We start from the raw sequence: 12,390 nt of genomic DNA, 5'->3' as shown, positions 1-12,390 counted from the left end.
CCTGATGGATCTCGATCTCTGTTTAGTCCCTATAGGGTTGTGGGTGTTCTTTGTGCTGGTCTCTTCTGGTGCGGTTTAACACATCAATCTTGTTAAGAGGTTAATTAAAAACCCACATCATCTGCTTATAGTACGGTAACTCAGCTCAATGCTGATCATGTGTGTGACTCTGGCAGGAACAATGACACATTTTTAATTTGGAGGATGAGTCGTCCTTGCTTGCTTCTGATCACTCCCTGCTGCCTCACTTCCTCTGCCTCCATATGTCACACTTCCCATTTCCCATTTAAGGATGACTCACAAGCGTTTTCTCTGCAGCCATCATTGAGGAAAATAATCTTCCCGCAGAACCTAAAATTTCTGGGATGACTTTCAGAGAACTGATAAAGCAAGAAGCTTAATCATACATTAATGACTTACCATTATACCTTTATGAATATGTCGATGTCAGATGACTAATAACTGAGAACAATTATCACAGTCAACCTGCTCTGCAGTAGGAGATGGGAAGAGACGCAATCTAGACAACGGCGTACTACGGAGAGAGAAATCTCCAGCAAAATATAAGGTTTTCAAATTTTTTATGTATAATTATGAGAAATATTTCCATAGGACTTGATTGTTAGAGTTCCAACTCAAATTTAAAAACATTTATTTTGGCTTCCTGTTGATTTCAAAGTACTGAGACTGACGCCATTAAAGAAACCAAAGACCTTTTAGCAGTCAAGTTCAAAGCAATTCAATCACATCTTAGTTTTGTTCCATTTTGCATTTACATTATCCCAGTTGGTTGTATCATAAGGAGCTTCTTTCTTTCTTTACCACCACCAGTTTCCAAGATTTAGCTCAGTCTTCACCTTTTGTAGAAATTGGGAATCATCACGCTGAGAATCATTTTGCTCGTTAAACAATCAGATGCACCCACAAATGACCATCGTGCTGTGAGGTGACAGTGCTAACCATCGCACTGCTGTGCCACCTCCTGCTTCATTGCACAAACAACATTCAATGGCAAATCCATCTTGTAATTTTTATTTATTTATTTATTTTTTTCTGTTTAAATGTAAAACTTTTTTATGGGGTCCATGCTGCTCTTCTATTCTGTGCTTAACCAGATGAGGGCAGCCAAGACTGCACTATCTCCTCATGATGGGTCCATCAGTGGGGCCTACAAGTTTTGGCTTTAGGTGAAAAAGCACAATATTAGCACTACAGTTTTAGTTTCATTTGTGAAACATTGTTAGGAAGGAGCTCACACATCTGCTGACCCAAATAAATGCAATGATATATTATGTGTGCCTGTCTGCTCTGCTGCCCACCTATTTCACTGGCCTGTCTTTGATTGAGAAACGGGAACATTTTCAGGGACAGTTCAAAAGCTACTTTGACTGTTGAATTTTAAAAACCAGAAGAAAGCTTATTTGGATGGGATGGTGGAGCAGAGGAGTGGTGAAGGGTGAATGGTTTGGTACAAAAAGCTGAGGCCTAATGCATACAATGCTTTGTTTTCTTTTAATAAAAAAAAAAAAAAAAAGAAAATCATGTTGCATTGGAGAAGACTTGAAACTAGTAACGATGATCTGAAACTCATATGTAAGATGTTTACTGAGGTAATAAATGAAGCGAAGGGCTATTTTCCCAAACAAAGCCTTAGTTTCATTGTGAAGCTGCTCTATGTAGCACCTAGCAGTCTTTCAATGACCAAAACAAGCGTAACTCCAGGTGTCTGAATCAAGCCACCCAGCCACCTCAAGCCTCTTGGATAAATATAACCAGTTAGTATTTGTGATTTTTTTTTTTTTTTTAAACTCCCTTTCGTTGACACTCACACATCCCCACAGTTGCACCTCCATCTCTCCTTATGCACTGGCAAACATTTCTCCTGCTGCTCCTGTCTCTCTGCCACCCACACTGGGATAAGTCATCCCTGCTTCAACACCTAAAGCCTGGTCTTCTGAACAGTCTCGTCGTCTTCAAGGTTTTATTCCTGATCTCTCCTCTGTCTGCGGCAAAGCTTCTACACAACTTCTACAAAGTGTCTTTATTTGTAGTGCAAGGAAATAGGTGACACACATATTGACACAGACTCGAGACAATAACCACAATATATTCCTTTTCTTTTTATTCTTTTCTCAGTTTGGAAATTGCAGGGTCAATATTTTCATTAATCACATTACTTGACATGATGCACCAAAATTTACTCTATCTGTTTACAGGAATACACTGAATAGAACACAAGGTTTCACAATGGATACACGACTGACGTTTTGCCAATTGCACTTACAACAGTGAATGACATTTCCCAGATTTTTTGTATCTTTTTTTTTTTTTTTTGCAGCATCTCCCCATAACCCTCAACATCTTGCAGATCATATCCATCAAATCACGACCTCCTCGTAGTCTGACAAAGACATTCTACTCTGCAATTGCAGTGGAGGTTTTTTCATTTTGTGTTACAATAGACAATATGTATAGAAACCCTACACAGACTGGATATGTTTCTGAATATGAGTTTTGTTCCACTGTTGTAAACAGTCAATACGAGTCAGCCACATACACTATGCTTGTGCAATAATAATAATAATAATAATAATTATAATCATCATCATTACTTTCCTCATCCTTATTATTGTGGTAATAAATATTCTTTTTATACACAAAAATTGGCAGCAAGTACGGCATGGGGATGCACATGACAGCCGTACTCAAAACTCAAGAGCTGTACAGAAGAATTCATTTGTATTTACAGTAAGAATGTGTGTCTGTCTGCCTTTCTGTAAATCCGGACAGTTGCACTGAAGGCTGTTTTGTCTCATGCACCTCATATCGACCTGATAGAATCTGCACATCTTGTTTTCATATAGATATCACATTAAGTTTCCACATTTGTTTCACAGAGAAGCAAGTGCTATTAGTCAGGCTTGTGCTTTCGAAATGAAATGCCCTGATTTGTGAAAGGTTGGCTGAAGATTTTCTCATTACATTTTTTTCTATGTTGGCCTGTGAAAGTCAAAAGTTTTAAACCTTTGCGAAATCATGCCTTTCCTCTTTTTTTTTTTTTTTTCCTTAAATTCAGGTACAGCTTCTGAGAATATTTAGTCATGCACCTTTCTGATGTCTTGGCTGCTGAGTGTTTTCTTCAACAATGAAATATCTGATAGAAGCATTCCATTCACCCCACAGATTATACTGACACCCAATATGTACACTGACACGTATTAATGAGAAGTGCTGATCATCCATATCACAGGTTTATACCCGCATGGACAGTCACTGCAAGCCAAACACTGAGGTGCCCAGGTCAGCCAAAACGCACAAAAACTGAATGAGGGCTTACAAACAGCCAGATAAAGCCAAGCAAACCCATGCTTCAAAGCGACATGATTTTGGACATTCAAAACTGACAGTCTACACAGTTTACCCTTTGGCAACAAGTCCCCTGTGTGGGGTGTGAGGGGTGAAAACATGCCACGAAAATAAAAACAAATCTAGTTCAATATTCAATATTCAAATTCATACAGACAAGTTGCTAAGTAAAAACATTTTCATGACCATTTCTTTTATTGTTTTGAGTTCATAATTTTGTTGTTTTTGTGTGAATAGTCATGATAATAAACTGTTGTAGGCTGAATCACTTCCAGGTTCAAAATGAGTCATTGCATAGAACATTTAAATTGATAATTGCTTTCGTCCTCTCCTATAATTATAAGTGTGTGTGTGCGCATCTGTGTGTGTTTGTGTGGTTTCGTCACATATAGAGGCAGTGGGCCCAGCTTGTTAGTGAGATTATCTTGTTGATGAATTAGTAACCACATTAACCAGTGAGAGGTTAATGTGTCGGTTTAGTGGAGAACTAAATTAACCTTGGCTCTGAAATGTAACTAGGACACAAAGTGTGTGGTGTGACGTTTACAGTGTGTGTATATGTGTTTGTAAGAGATAGAGTGTCAGTGTGCATGTGTTCGTACCAGTCTGCATGCTCCTATGTGCATGTATACATATATATATATATATATATATATGCACATCTGGACACGGTACTGTAGTTGTAAACCCTCTGACAAATTGTATTACAGCTGTTTATCGACAGAAGTGTTTATTTCCCATCACTAATGTTAATATTTATACCATTGTGCTATATATCATTTTCTGCATGCTATTGCTTTTAAAAATGAACAAGCAAATTATTTGATGCAAGAAAACAGATTCAAACAAATCAAAAGTGAAAAATATATTTTACCAAAAAAAAAAAAAAAAAAAAAAAAACCCCAAACAAAACAAACAAAACACAGAACATCAAAAAAAGAGAAGAAAGTCACTTCCTTAAATACACAAAGAAAAAAAAAAAAACAAATTTACATCATTATATCTCTGATTTGGATTTGTTTTATATACATACAATAGTATACAGTTGTGTAAAAAGAAATGCATGATATGGATGATTTAAAACATATGAGGTATACAAGTAAAAACATGTACTGAATAAGGCTCTTCCATTCAGTTAATATCAGGCAAAAAGAAAAGAAACTAAAACATGAGACAAATCAATAAGAAGGACGACGACCCAGAAGACTCTGGGACTGACAATAATGATGGCTTTGTGATGGCTAATAAAGAGCCATAGCCACTCTTTCATTTGGTCCTCTCATTGGTGTGATTCTCACACTTGTGGGCACACTGGTAGAAACTCCCTTCCCTACACGTCTGCAGCTAATGACTGGTGGCATCTCATAAATGGTAAAAAAAAAAAGGGCTTTTTATATATATATATATATATTTGTGCGTGCATTCTCATGTCCACATGTACACAATGCATTCTGTAGACATCAAAAGAAAAGGAATAGAAATAAAAACACATTCAAAGAAGGGTCAAACTCCCTATACTGGAATGTACTGTAGAGACCAGAGGAACGAAGCAATTAAGGATTGTAGTGGAATCATCAGGTTGGTTGTCATTGCCGTGATACGCCTTCTTCTGTCTTCTTTGGGGCATCATAGCGGGAAAAGATTGGTATCTTTGGTATGAGGAAAACCTATGAAAGTCTGTATTATCTCTTTTTCACTGTGTTTTGGCTTGAAGGACATCAATGTGGAATCAAAAATCCTTGCTCTGCGTGCAATCCTCAGACATGACTTGTTTTCCATTTTGGGGTTTCCATTATTGGGATATTTGGAACCACGAACATGCATGGCCAAACATGCTGGAATTCTCCCACGACATCCAGGTGCCTCAGCTAGCAGGCCTTTTACTATCGCTCAAGGTCCCAGGAGGCTTCCTCAAGGAGAGGAGCGGCAGCAGGGTTGGAATCTCCCCTCCCCCACTCTCCTCTGCTTCACTGCTTTCCCGTTATTGACTGTTGCTGTCGTCCTGTTACGGAAACAGTGAGGCTTTGAATGTTGGCAGGAATAAATTAATCATCAAATCCACCAGACCTGATGGAAGCACAAGATATAGGGCACCTTAACATTATTTAAAAGGGAAAAACATAGTAAAAAAAAAAATCTATTTTAAAATGACACATGCTAAGACCTTCTGCTATGTTTATGTTACAGCTCAGCTGGCCTACTCTCCCTGACTTCCTATGATACTCCAGCCAATCACAGCCCTGCTGGTATCGGCAGTAATCCACAGGGCTGAGCAGGCTGGCCTGCTGCTCCAAGAAGCACTGAGTCGGGTTATCTCCACATTTCCCCTCTTAATACTCAGAGTGGCCAGAGACATGGAGAGTACTGACACAGCTGCTGATATTAATCCAAGTGTCACCCTCGTCTACATCAGCAGAAGGAATTTCTTTCAATTAACTGAGCCCTAACTTCAACCTGTGGAACTCACAGTATGGCCTTTGACTGAGGCTACACAATGTGCATGGAAATCTGGTTTATTTATGTGTCCACCCCAGTGAGCAGAATTAGTTCATTAGTTCATTCTTCCATCTAATGAGTGATGCTTTCCATGACTCATGGTTCTGTGCACTTATCCTGGTGTGTCTTTGCGTGTGTGACATTAAAGCCAAGCCACAGTTAGCCTTATCAGGATAATTATAGCTCAGTGTGCTTGGCCCAGATTATTGTGAGTGTGTGGAGTCAGAAGGTAAAGCCTACTAGTGTTGACCTCCCGTGTTCTTGGTTTTGGCCTCTCACCTCTCTGGCACAAAGTTCGGGCACAATGTGACTTTATGTACCAATGACAGGTCAACCGATGAAATAAAATACTAATGCAAAGAAAAGCACAACCAACAAGAAAAAGCTATGAATTTTAGTTACCTACCACTGAGCCATCAGATGTCTCCACAATCATCGTTCTAGGACTGACTTCTGCAACTGGGGCTGTTCTGTCAAGGCACTCACTTACTTTGTGGTCATGTCATGCTGACAAAGCGATAACCCTTATTTCATCGTTTGCCCACATCTGGGGAATACAGTGCTGACAAGGCATCCTTTGATTCCATCTGTGTTCAGTAATTTGGGGTAAGTGGAAGGTACAGCAGATCAGTCTGAATGTACGATCATAGCATTTAATGAGTCATCACATCGCTTGAGTCTTCTCATTATGCAGACATTACACTAATCTATGTTAATATATCTATCTGATAAAACACATCATCCACTATGTGACAGTGTTCTATGTTTTCACAGCTTGGAGTCTGGGGGTGCATTCAGTAAAACTTAGATTCATGAGGGAAAATGGAAAGTATCAACCAGCCACCAACAGGTCACGCCATCTACTTTACATACTGTGAGTGTCACAAAACAGAATAAAGAATAAAAAGGAATAAAAAACATGTTCTCACTCACTGATGCCTTGAAGATCTTGCGTCCACCATTTCCTCTGTATTGTGAAATGTAATTAATGCAGTTTCATAGGTTTTTCAACAACAAAGCTACCAATCCATCTCATCTCAACTCTGCATACCCTGAAAAAAGCACAGTTAATACAATATCAAGTAAAACAATAAACACATTCATCATGCACATTTTTCCAAACAATGTCATGTCATTTTCTTGAAAGCTAAGTTCACATACCCTCCTTGGTTTAGTTCACCAAAATGAAGTGAACTTCTTCCCAAGGCCAGATAAAGCTGTGAGTGACAAGGAGAAGGAGGTTAAGTAAAAAAAAATAAAAGGCCTAGCAGCATCAAAATCTCTATTTATGGAAATGCAGTGTCTTAACATTAGCTTAATGGATTCTACATTCATAACAAAGGCTAAAAGATTTAAAATTTGCGAAACCCAAAGAGGGATGAAATATAATTTCTTAAACTTTAATTTATTCATGACTACCATCTCCCAGTTTTCCCGCCTGCTCTGCTGCCCCTCCTTGCAGGATTTTTGTGAGAACGTTTTCCCCCTCAGCAGGTGCCTGTCCCGCTGCAGCACTGCCTATACCTGCAGGTTTGCTACCAATCCCTACAGGGGCGGCCTTGGAGCCTGTAAACAACGAATAATACAACCATCACATATGTCATCATTAGCTTGTGGTCATTGAGTGGCTGATGTTATTGATGGGACTGAGACTTACCGATGCCTGTAAGAGGAGGCGTGGCTATTTTGGTAGGCTGAGGCGCTGGTGGGACTCCGGTAGGTTTGATTCCTGTGGCTGCTGCTGCAGGTGTAGAATCCATTTTTGCCTGCAGAAAATCATAGCCATGGATTTTTCTTTTATTCCAACCCTTTCCCCCTCTTTTTCCAGATAAAGCAGAATCTATGAGTCTAAATATAGTGTACATGCACTAAATATAGTGCCTATTTTTTTTTTAAAGATAACTATGTAATTTTCTCATTCTACAAAGCAAAAGCATCAATTGATTCTTGCTTGTTTTGACTTTAAAAACTTTTAAACATTAAATAGGACATCAATGACATTTACCAGCTAGATTTATCTGATTTTAAAACATGCTTCCAGATATAATACTATACAGGTTAGATCGGCTTAGATCTACGAACCGCTGCAGCAGCTGGCTGCCCAGCTGCAGGCCCTCCTCCGAGCTGGCGTCCTTGTTGTGGGGTTTGGCCGGATTTGGGCTGCTGTTGTGCTGGTCCTGCTCCTGTAGTAGTTGATGTGGGCTGGCTGCTCTGAGGAGTCTGGCTGTGTTGCATTGGTTGCTGCTGCTGCTGTTGCGCACTTGGCTGTTGGGTCTGCTGGGTGCCATCAAGCGGTTCAGAGCCTGGGTGTCTTCCAGACTGACCCTGACCACTTGACCGTTGCTGCCCTGCATGGCCCTGAGGGAGCTGCTGTTGTTGTTGTTGTTGTTGCTGCTGCTGCTGCTGCTGCTGCTGCTGTGGTGGTTTTGGCCCTGCTGCAGATGGATCCTGCCTCCTGGAGCTTGTGCGATCTCCTTGGGGTCTTTGGCTCCTTCCCCCAGTGCCATGGTGATGACCAGAGGGTGTGTCACGAGAGAAGTCACCTGAGTTACGGGGGCTTCCCTGTGCAGAACGAGAGTCTGGACCATTCCTTCTTTGTGCAGATGAGGAGCCTCTGCCATCAGAGCGACCAGATGGATCTTTGGGGTGTGTCCTGGAAGATCGAGAGGACCTGGGATCCTCAGAGGAGTGGCGAGAAGAGCTGTGTCTGCCAGAGCTGCTGCCATGGTGACGGTGGTCCCGTGATGACGTGACGGAGGAGGAGGAGTGGCGTTGTTGGTTGTAGTCATCCTGGTGGCCATAATCCTCAGGAGGTTCGTCATAATCATGGTAGGTGTGTTTACTGCGTCTACCTGTCGATGAATGACCTCCACTTCCATGGTGTTTAGAACGATCAGAACGGGCTTCACGTGGCTTCTCAAACCAGTCCGTTTCCTCTTGGCCCAGGTGATAGGCTTTTCAAGACCAAAATAAACACTATCAGTCAACAGTTTTACTTGTTGGGTGAAGTAGCATGCAGATGGAAGCCATGTAAAGCAACTAGGAAACATGCTCCAAATCCCAGAGCCATGCACATTTTTGAGGAGTCCAACAAAAAAATAAATACAAAAATAAATAAATAAAACAGAACAAACTACCTCACACAGAAAGTTGATGTATGCAAAACAGAAATATTTAACAGGCATATTTGGCTTAATTTATGAAACGAACCAGTCCATAGAAAAAACAGACAAGACAAACAAAATAATGGTGCTCCTCTCAAATTTCCACACCAGGCATGCAGTTTGTTTCCACCACACTCTAAAGACAGCAGGAACGACTTTCATGCAGTATAAATGATTCAGCACCAGTTACCTTCACTGTCAGAAACAGCACAATGCATATCATCTACGAGGTAAGGGTCATCTGGTTTATAGACATGACTCCTGGGCAGGTCCTTCTTGTGGTGGTCCTGTACATCTGGCAACGAATGGCTGGATCCATACTGATTCCTTACATCATGGGCCTCTGATATACCAGAGGTTCTTCCCATGCCTACAGGCTTCCCTACAGGACTGAGTGGACTCTCCTCTTCTGAATTCTGACAGCGCATGGGGGGCCTTCCACTGCGGCTGCTTCTCTGAGACCGCTCCATGGCATCTCTTTCGTAAGATTTACTCCTGTGTCCTGTTCCATCTCTGGAGGAAATCTTGTCCATGCCGTATCCAGTAGACCTGGACCTTCCGGAGCTATACATGCGATCTTCCTCTTCAAGACCCTCATGACTGGTGCCATAATATTTCTGCTGGTCATATGCTTTCTTCTTCATTCCGTAGGTGACATCATCTTGAAGCTTTTTGGCTCGGGACACAACTGTACAGCTGCCTCCTGTTGATGTTGTCATTGTATAAGAGGCAAGGTCAGATTCCACATCACGTGCTTCCTCAATAGGGGAGAATTTAGAAATCTTCTGCTCCATTCCCTGCTTTCTGTGCTTACTGCGTTTAGATGAAACTACTGCGGGTGCGAGATTCTTGGGTGTGAGCTTGTGGCCACTCGTGCTGCTCCTTGATGTGTGTTTATAATCATCATAGTAATAAGAAGAGCCTCCGCTCGCGGTGGTGCTGGTACGACTGTCTACTGTTCCTTGGTAACCTGTTGAGCCTGTAGGTCTGCCATAAGCATCAACAGACTCATCTTCGGGCCTACCATACACACTGCCACGGGCTGGGCCATTCTCAGTGCGATAACGCCCTCCTACAGGATGACCTAACGCATCAGTCGGTTGGCTAGTGCTGTCTTTTGTCAACTCACTGATGTCGTCAATCATTACATAGTTCCTAGGAATATTCTGCTCCAGGTTAGAGGTATATAGACCATCTGAAGCATAAGCAGAGGTGGGGCTGTCCACAGAATGAGTCAGGCCAGGCTCAGGGGGACGGTATTGTCCATATGCATTGCTGTAGACTGAGCCAAAGTTGCTATCTGGAGCTGATGTTGCCACTGACACTGCCGGGTTGCTAATGACCTCATAGTTGGTGGGGAGTTTTTGCTCAAGATCGGCCAAAGATGTTTGCCTTGGTCGCTGATGGACTGTAAGGATCTCTGCCTGTGGTTGGTAGGACAGGCCAGGTTGGAAAGAGCTGTGACTGGGGTAGGGGAGGGTCTGACCTGGCATGGGTTGACCAGGCTGTTGGAAGCCCTGGTGACCATGCTGCTGTATGCCAATATCTGGTTGGTAAGAGGACTGGGCATAAATGCGGGAGGAATAGGTTCCCTGGTTCTGGTAGCCAGGGCCTGGTGGGGGATGGGGCTGGAAAGTTCCTGGTTGGGGTGCAGAAGATGAAGGGTACTGAGGGGGTTGGAAGCCTATCTGTTGGTAGGCAGAGACTGGTTGTTGTGTTGATGGTTGGCTTTGAGGGTATGAATAGGACATATAAGATGAGGTTGAGGGATACTGAGAAGCTGCATTGAGGTCATTAGTAAACTGACTCAGTGGTGCAGTGCTGGGCCTTGTCAGCAGACCATTGGCATCAAAAGTTCCTGTTGCAGCAGCCATCCTGAGGTTATTGAGCTCACTGTCTGACATGTAGTCACGAGCATCACCCATGCATCTCAAGTAGGCCAGCTCTCTCCTCTCCCTCTCTTTTACCATGGTCTCCTTCCGTTGGGTGATACCTAGCTCTAAGTAACGCAGCTTGGCATCAATCTCTTTTTCCTCTTCCTCCAATTCAGCCTGCTGCTTACGGAGTTTTGATGACTCTTGTTCCACAGCTTTCAGTTCACTCAGTAGTCCAGCCTTAGTAACTCCCTGAGAAGGTCTGGGCAGGACCTTCTGTGGGATGCCAGGAGAACTGTACATTTGTGCTGGAGTAACAATGGGGAGTGGCGTTTCCTCTGGAGGGGGGCTGGGGAGAGTCCTCTTTACTTTCCTCATCAGAGAGTTCTGCTGCTGCTGCAGGGAGGCCATCTGCCAAGAGAGGCAGAGACACATCAGCAAACACTGAGCTATAAACAGACTGTGTTTATGTAAATTAGACTCATTACTGTAGACTGGGTAGTCACAGAGGGTCTGTGAGTTTCATCATCCCTTGACCTAAGTGAACATCTATACAGCCTGATATATTGTCAGACGAGCTGTTATCTGACCTAATTACAGGAGCATTAGTTGCATATGTAGTTTCATTAAATAAAATTTTATTTCATTACATTCATTAAAATGTTGTTGCATTAAAGCTAGAAATGCTAAGTGACAAATTTCCCTTTTCACCTGATCAAGGCACTTCTACTACATAATGATTCTGCTACTTGTTCCTGAGTGGAGCCACTTTAGGGACATTTTGGTCATTTTGGTTACTTGTTCCAAATTAGTAATAATATATTGTAACTGCAATGGTTAAATTGAATAAGAGGAAGCATTAATAAATGCATGTATAGCAATAGCAATGTCATAGCAATTTAAAAGTAAATGTAGTACAGTATCACACATTTTCTCTAATTGCAAGGAGAGATCTAAATGCAAAACAATTGTGTTTTGAGCATTTGTATATTTTTCATTACTCCTGTGATCAAACATACCCCAAATAATTATGAATGGCATGCAGGTAAGAACAGTCAAACATTACAAATAGAAAGTTCTCTGCTAGTCTACTACTTACAAAATGCTTGAGTTGGGTAGATCCATGATGATTTTGTTAATTATCCACAAGAGAACCAGGTATCAAACATTTAAGCTAAAGGTTAGATATATAAATTTGTTGGAATGAAAAAAAAAAAAAATTGCTCTTTAACTTTGACTCTTTAGTTGATGTTGGTCTAAGCACAGAGCAATATTAACTGACTTTAGCCAGCTGCTAAAAATCAGGAAGACAGCAAAGCACCACCAGGACTGCTCTACATTGTGTGTCCCCCTGGCAATAAGGTTTGCCAGATATAGAAGCCATGATAAAAAGCATGAGAGAGAGACAGACTGAGAGAAAGAGGTGGAGAGAGAGAGAGAGAGAGAGAGAGAGAGAGATAGAGATAGATAAAAAAAATAATAGAAAGGGG

General features: G+C 41.7%; 1 protein-coding gene across 1 annotated transcript in view; it reads right to left on the bottom strand.

Annotated features, from left to right (window-relative positions):
* Nucleotides 1–7,038: 7,038 nt before the first annotated feature.
* The window catches only part of bsnb (bassoon (presynaptic cytomatrix protein) b), a 54,124-nt gene continuing 48,772 nt past the window's right edge, over nucleotides 7,039–12,390 (bottom strand). Inside the window, exons 6-10 of the mRNA XM_029502548.1 lie at nucleotides 9,217–11,311; nucleotides 7,945–8,816; nucleotides 7,520–7,628; nucleotides 7,282–7,428; nucleotides 7,039–7,079 (exon numbers count right to left, since the gene is read on the bottom strand). Coding sequence (XP_029358408.1) covers nucleotides 7,039–7,079; nucleotides 7,282–7,428; nucleotides 7,520–7,628; nucleotides 7,945–8,816; nucleotides 9,217–11,311 — 3,264 coding nt within the window. The remainder of the gene's footprint in view (nucleotides 7,080–7,281; nucleotides 7,429–7,519; nucleotides 7,629–7,944; nucleotides 8,817–9,216; nucleotides 11,312–12,390) is intronic.

This window comes from Echeneis naucrates, chromosome 5, assembly GCF_900963305.1.
Source record: "Echeneis naucrates chromosome 5, fEcheNa1.1, whole genome shotgun sequence".
Classification (NCBI taxonomy): Eukaryota; Metazoa; Chordata; class Actinopteri; order Carangiformes; family Echeneidae; genus Echeneis; species Echeneis naucrates.
Note: the sequence above shows the minus strand (reverse complement) of the source record. Positions and strands in the feature narration are given on the sequence as shown.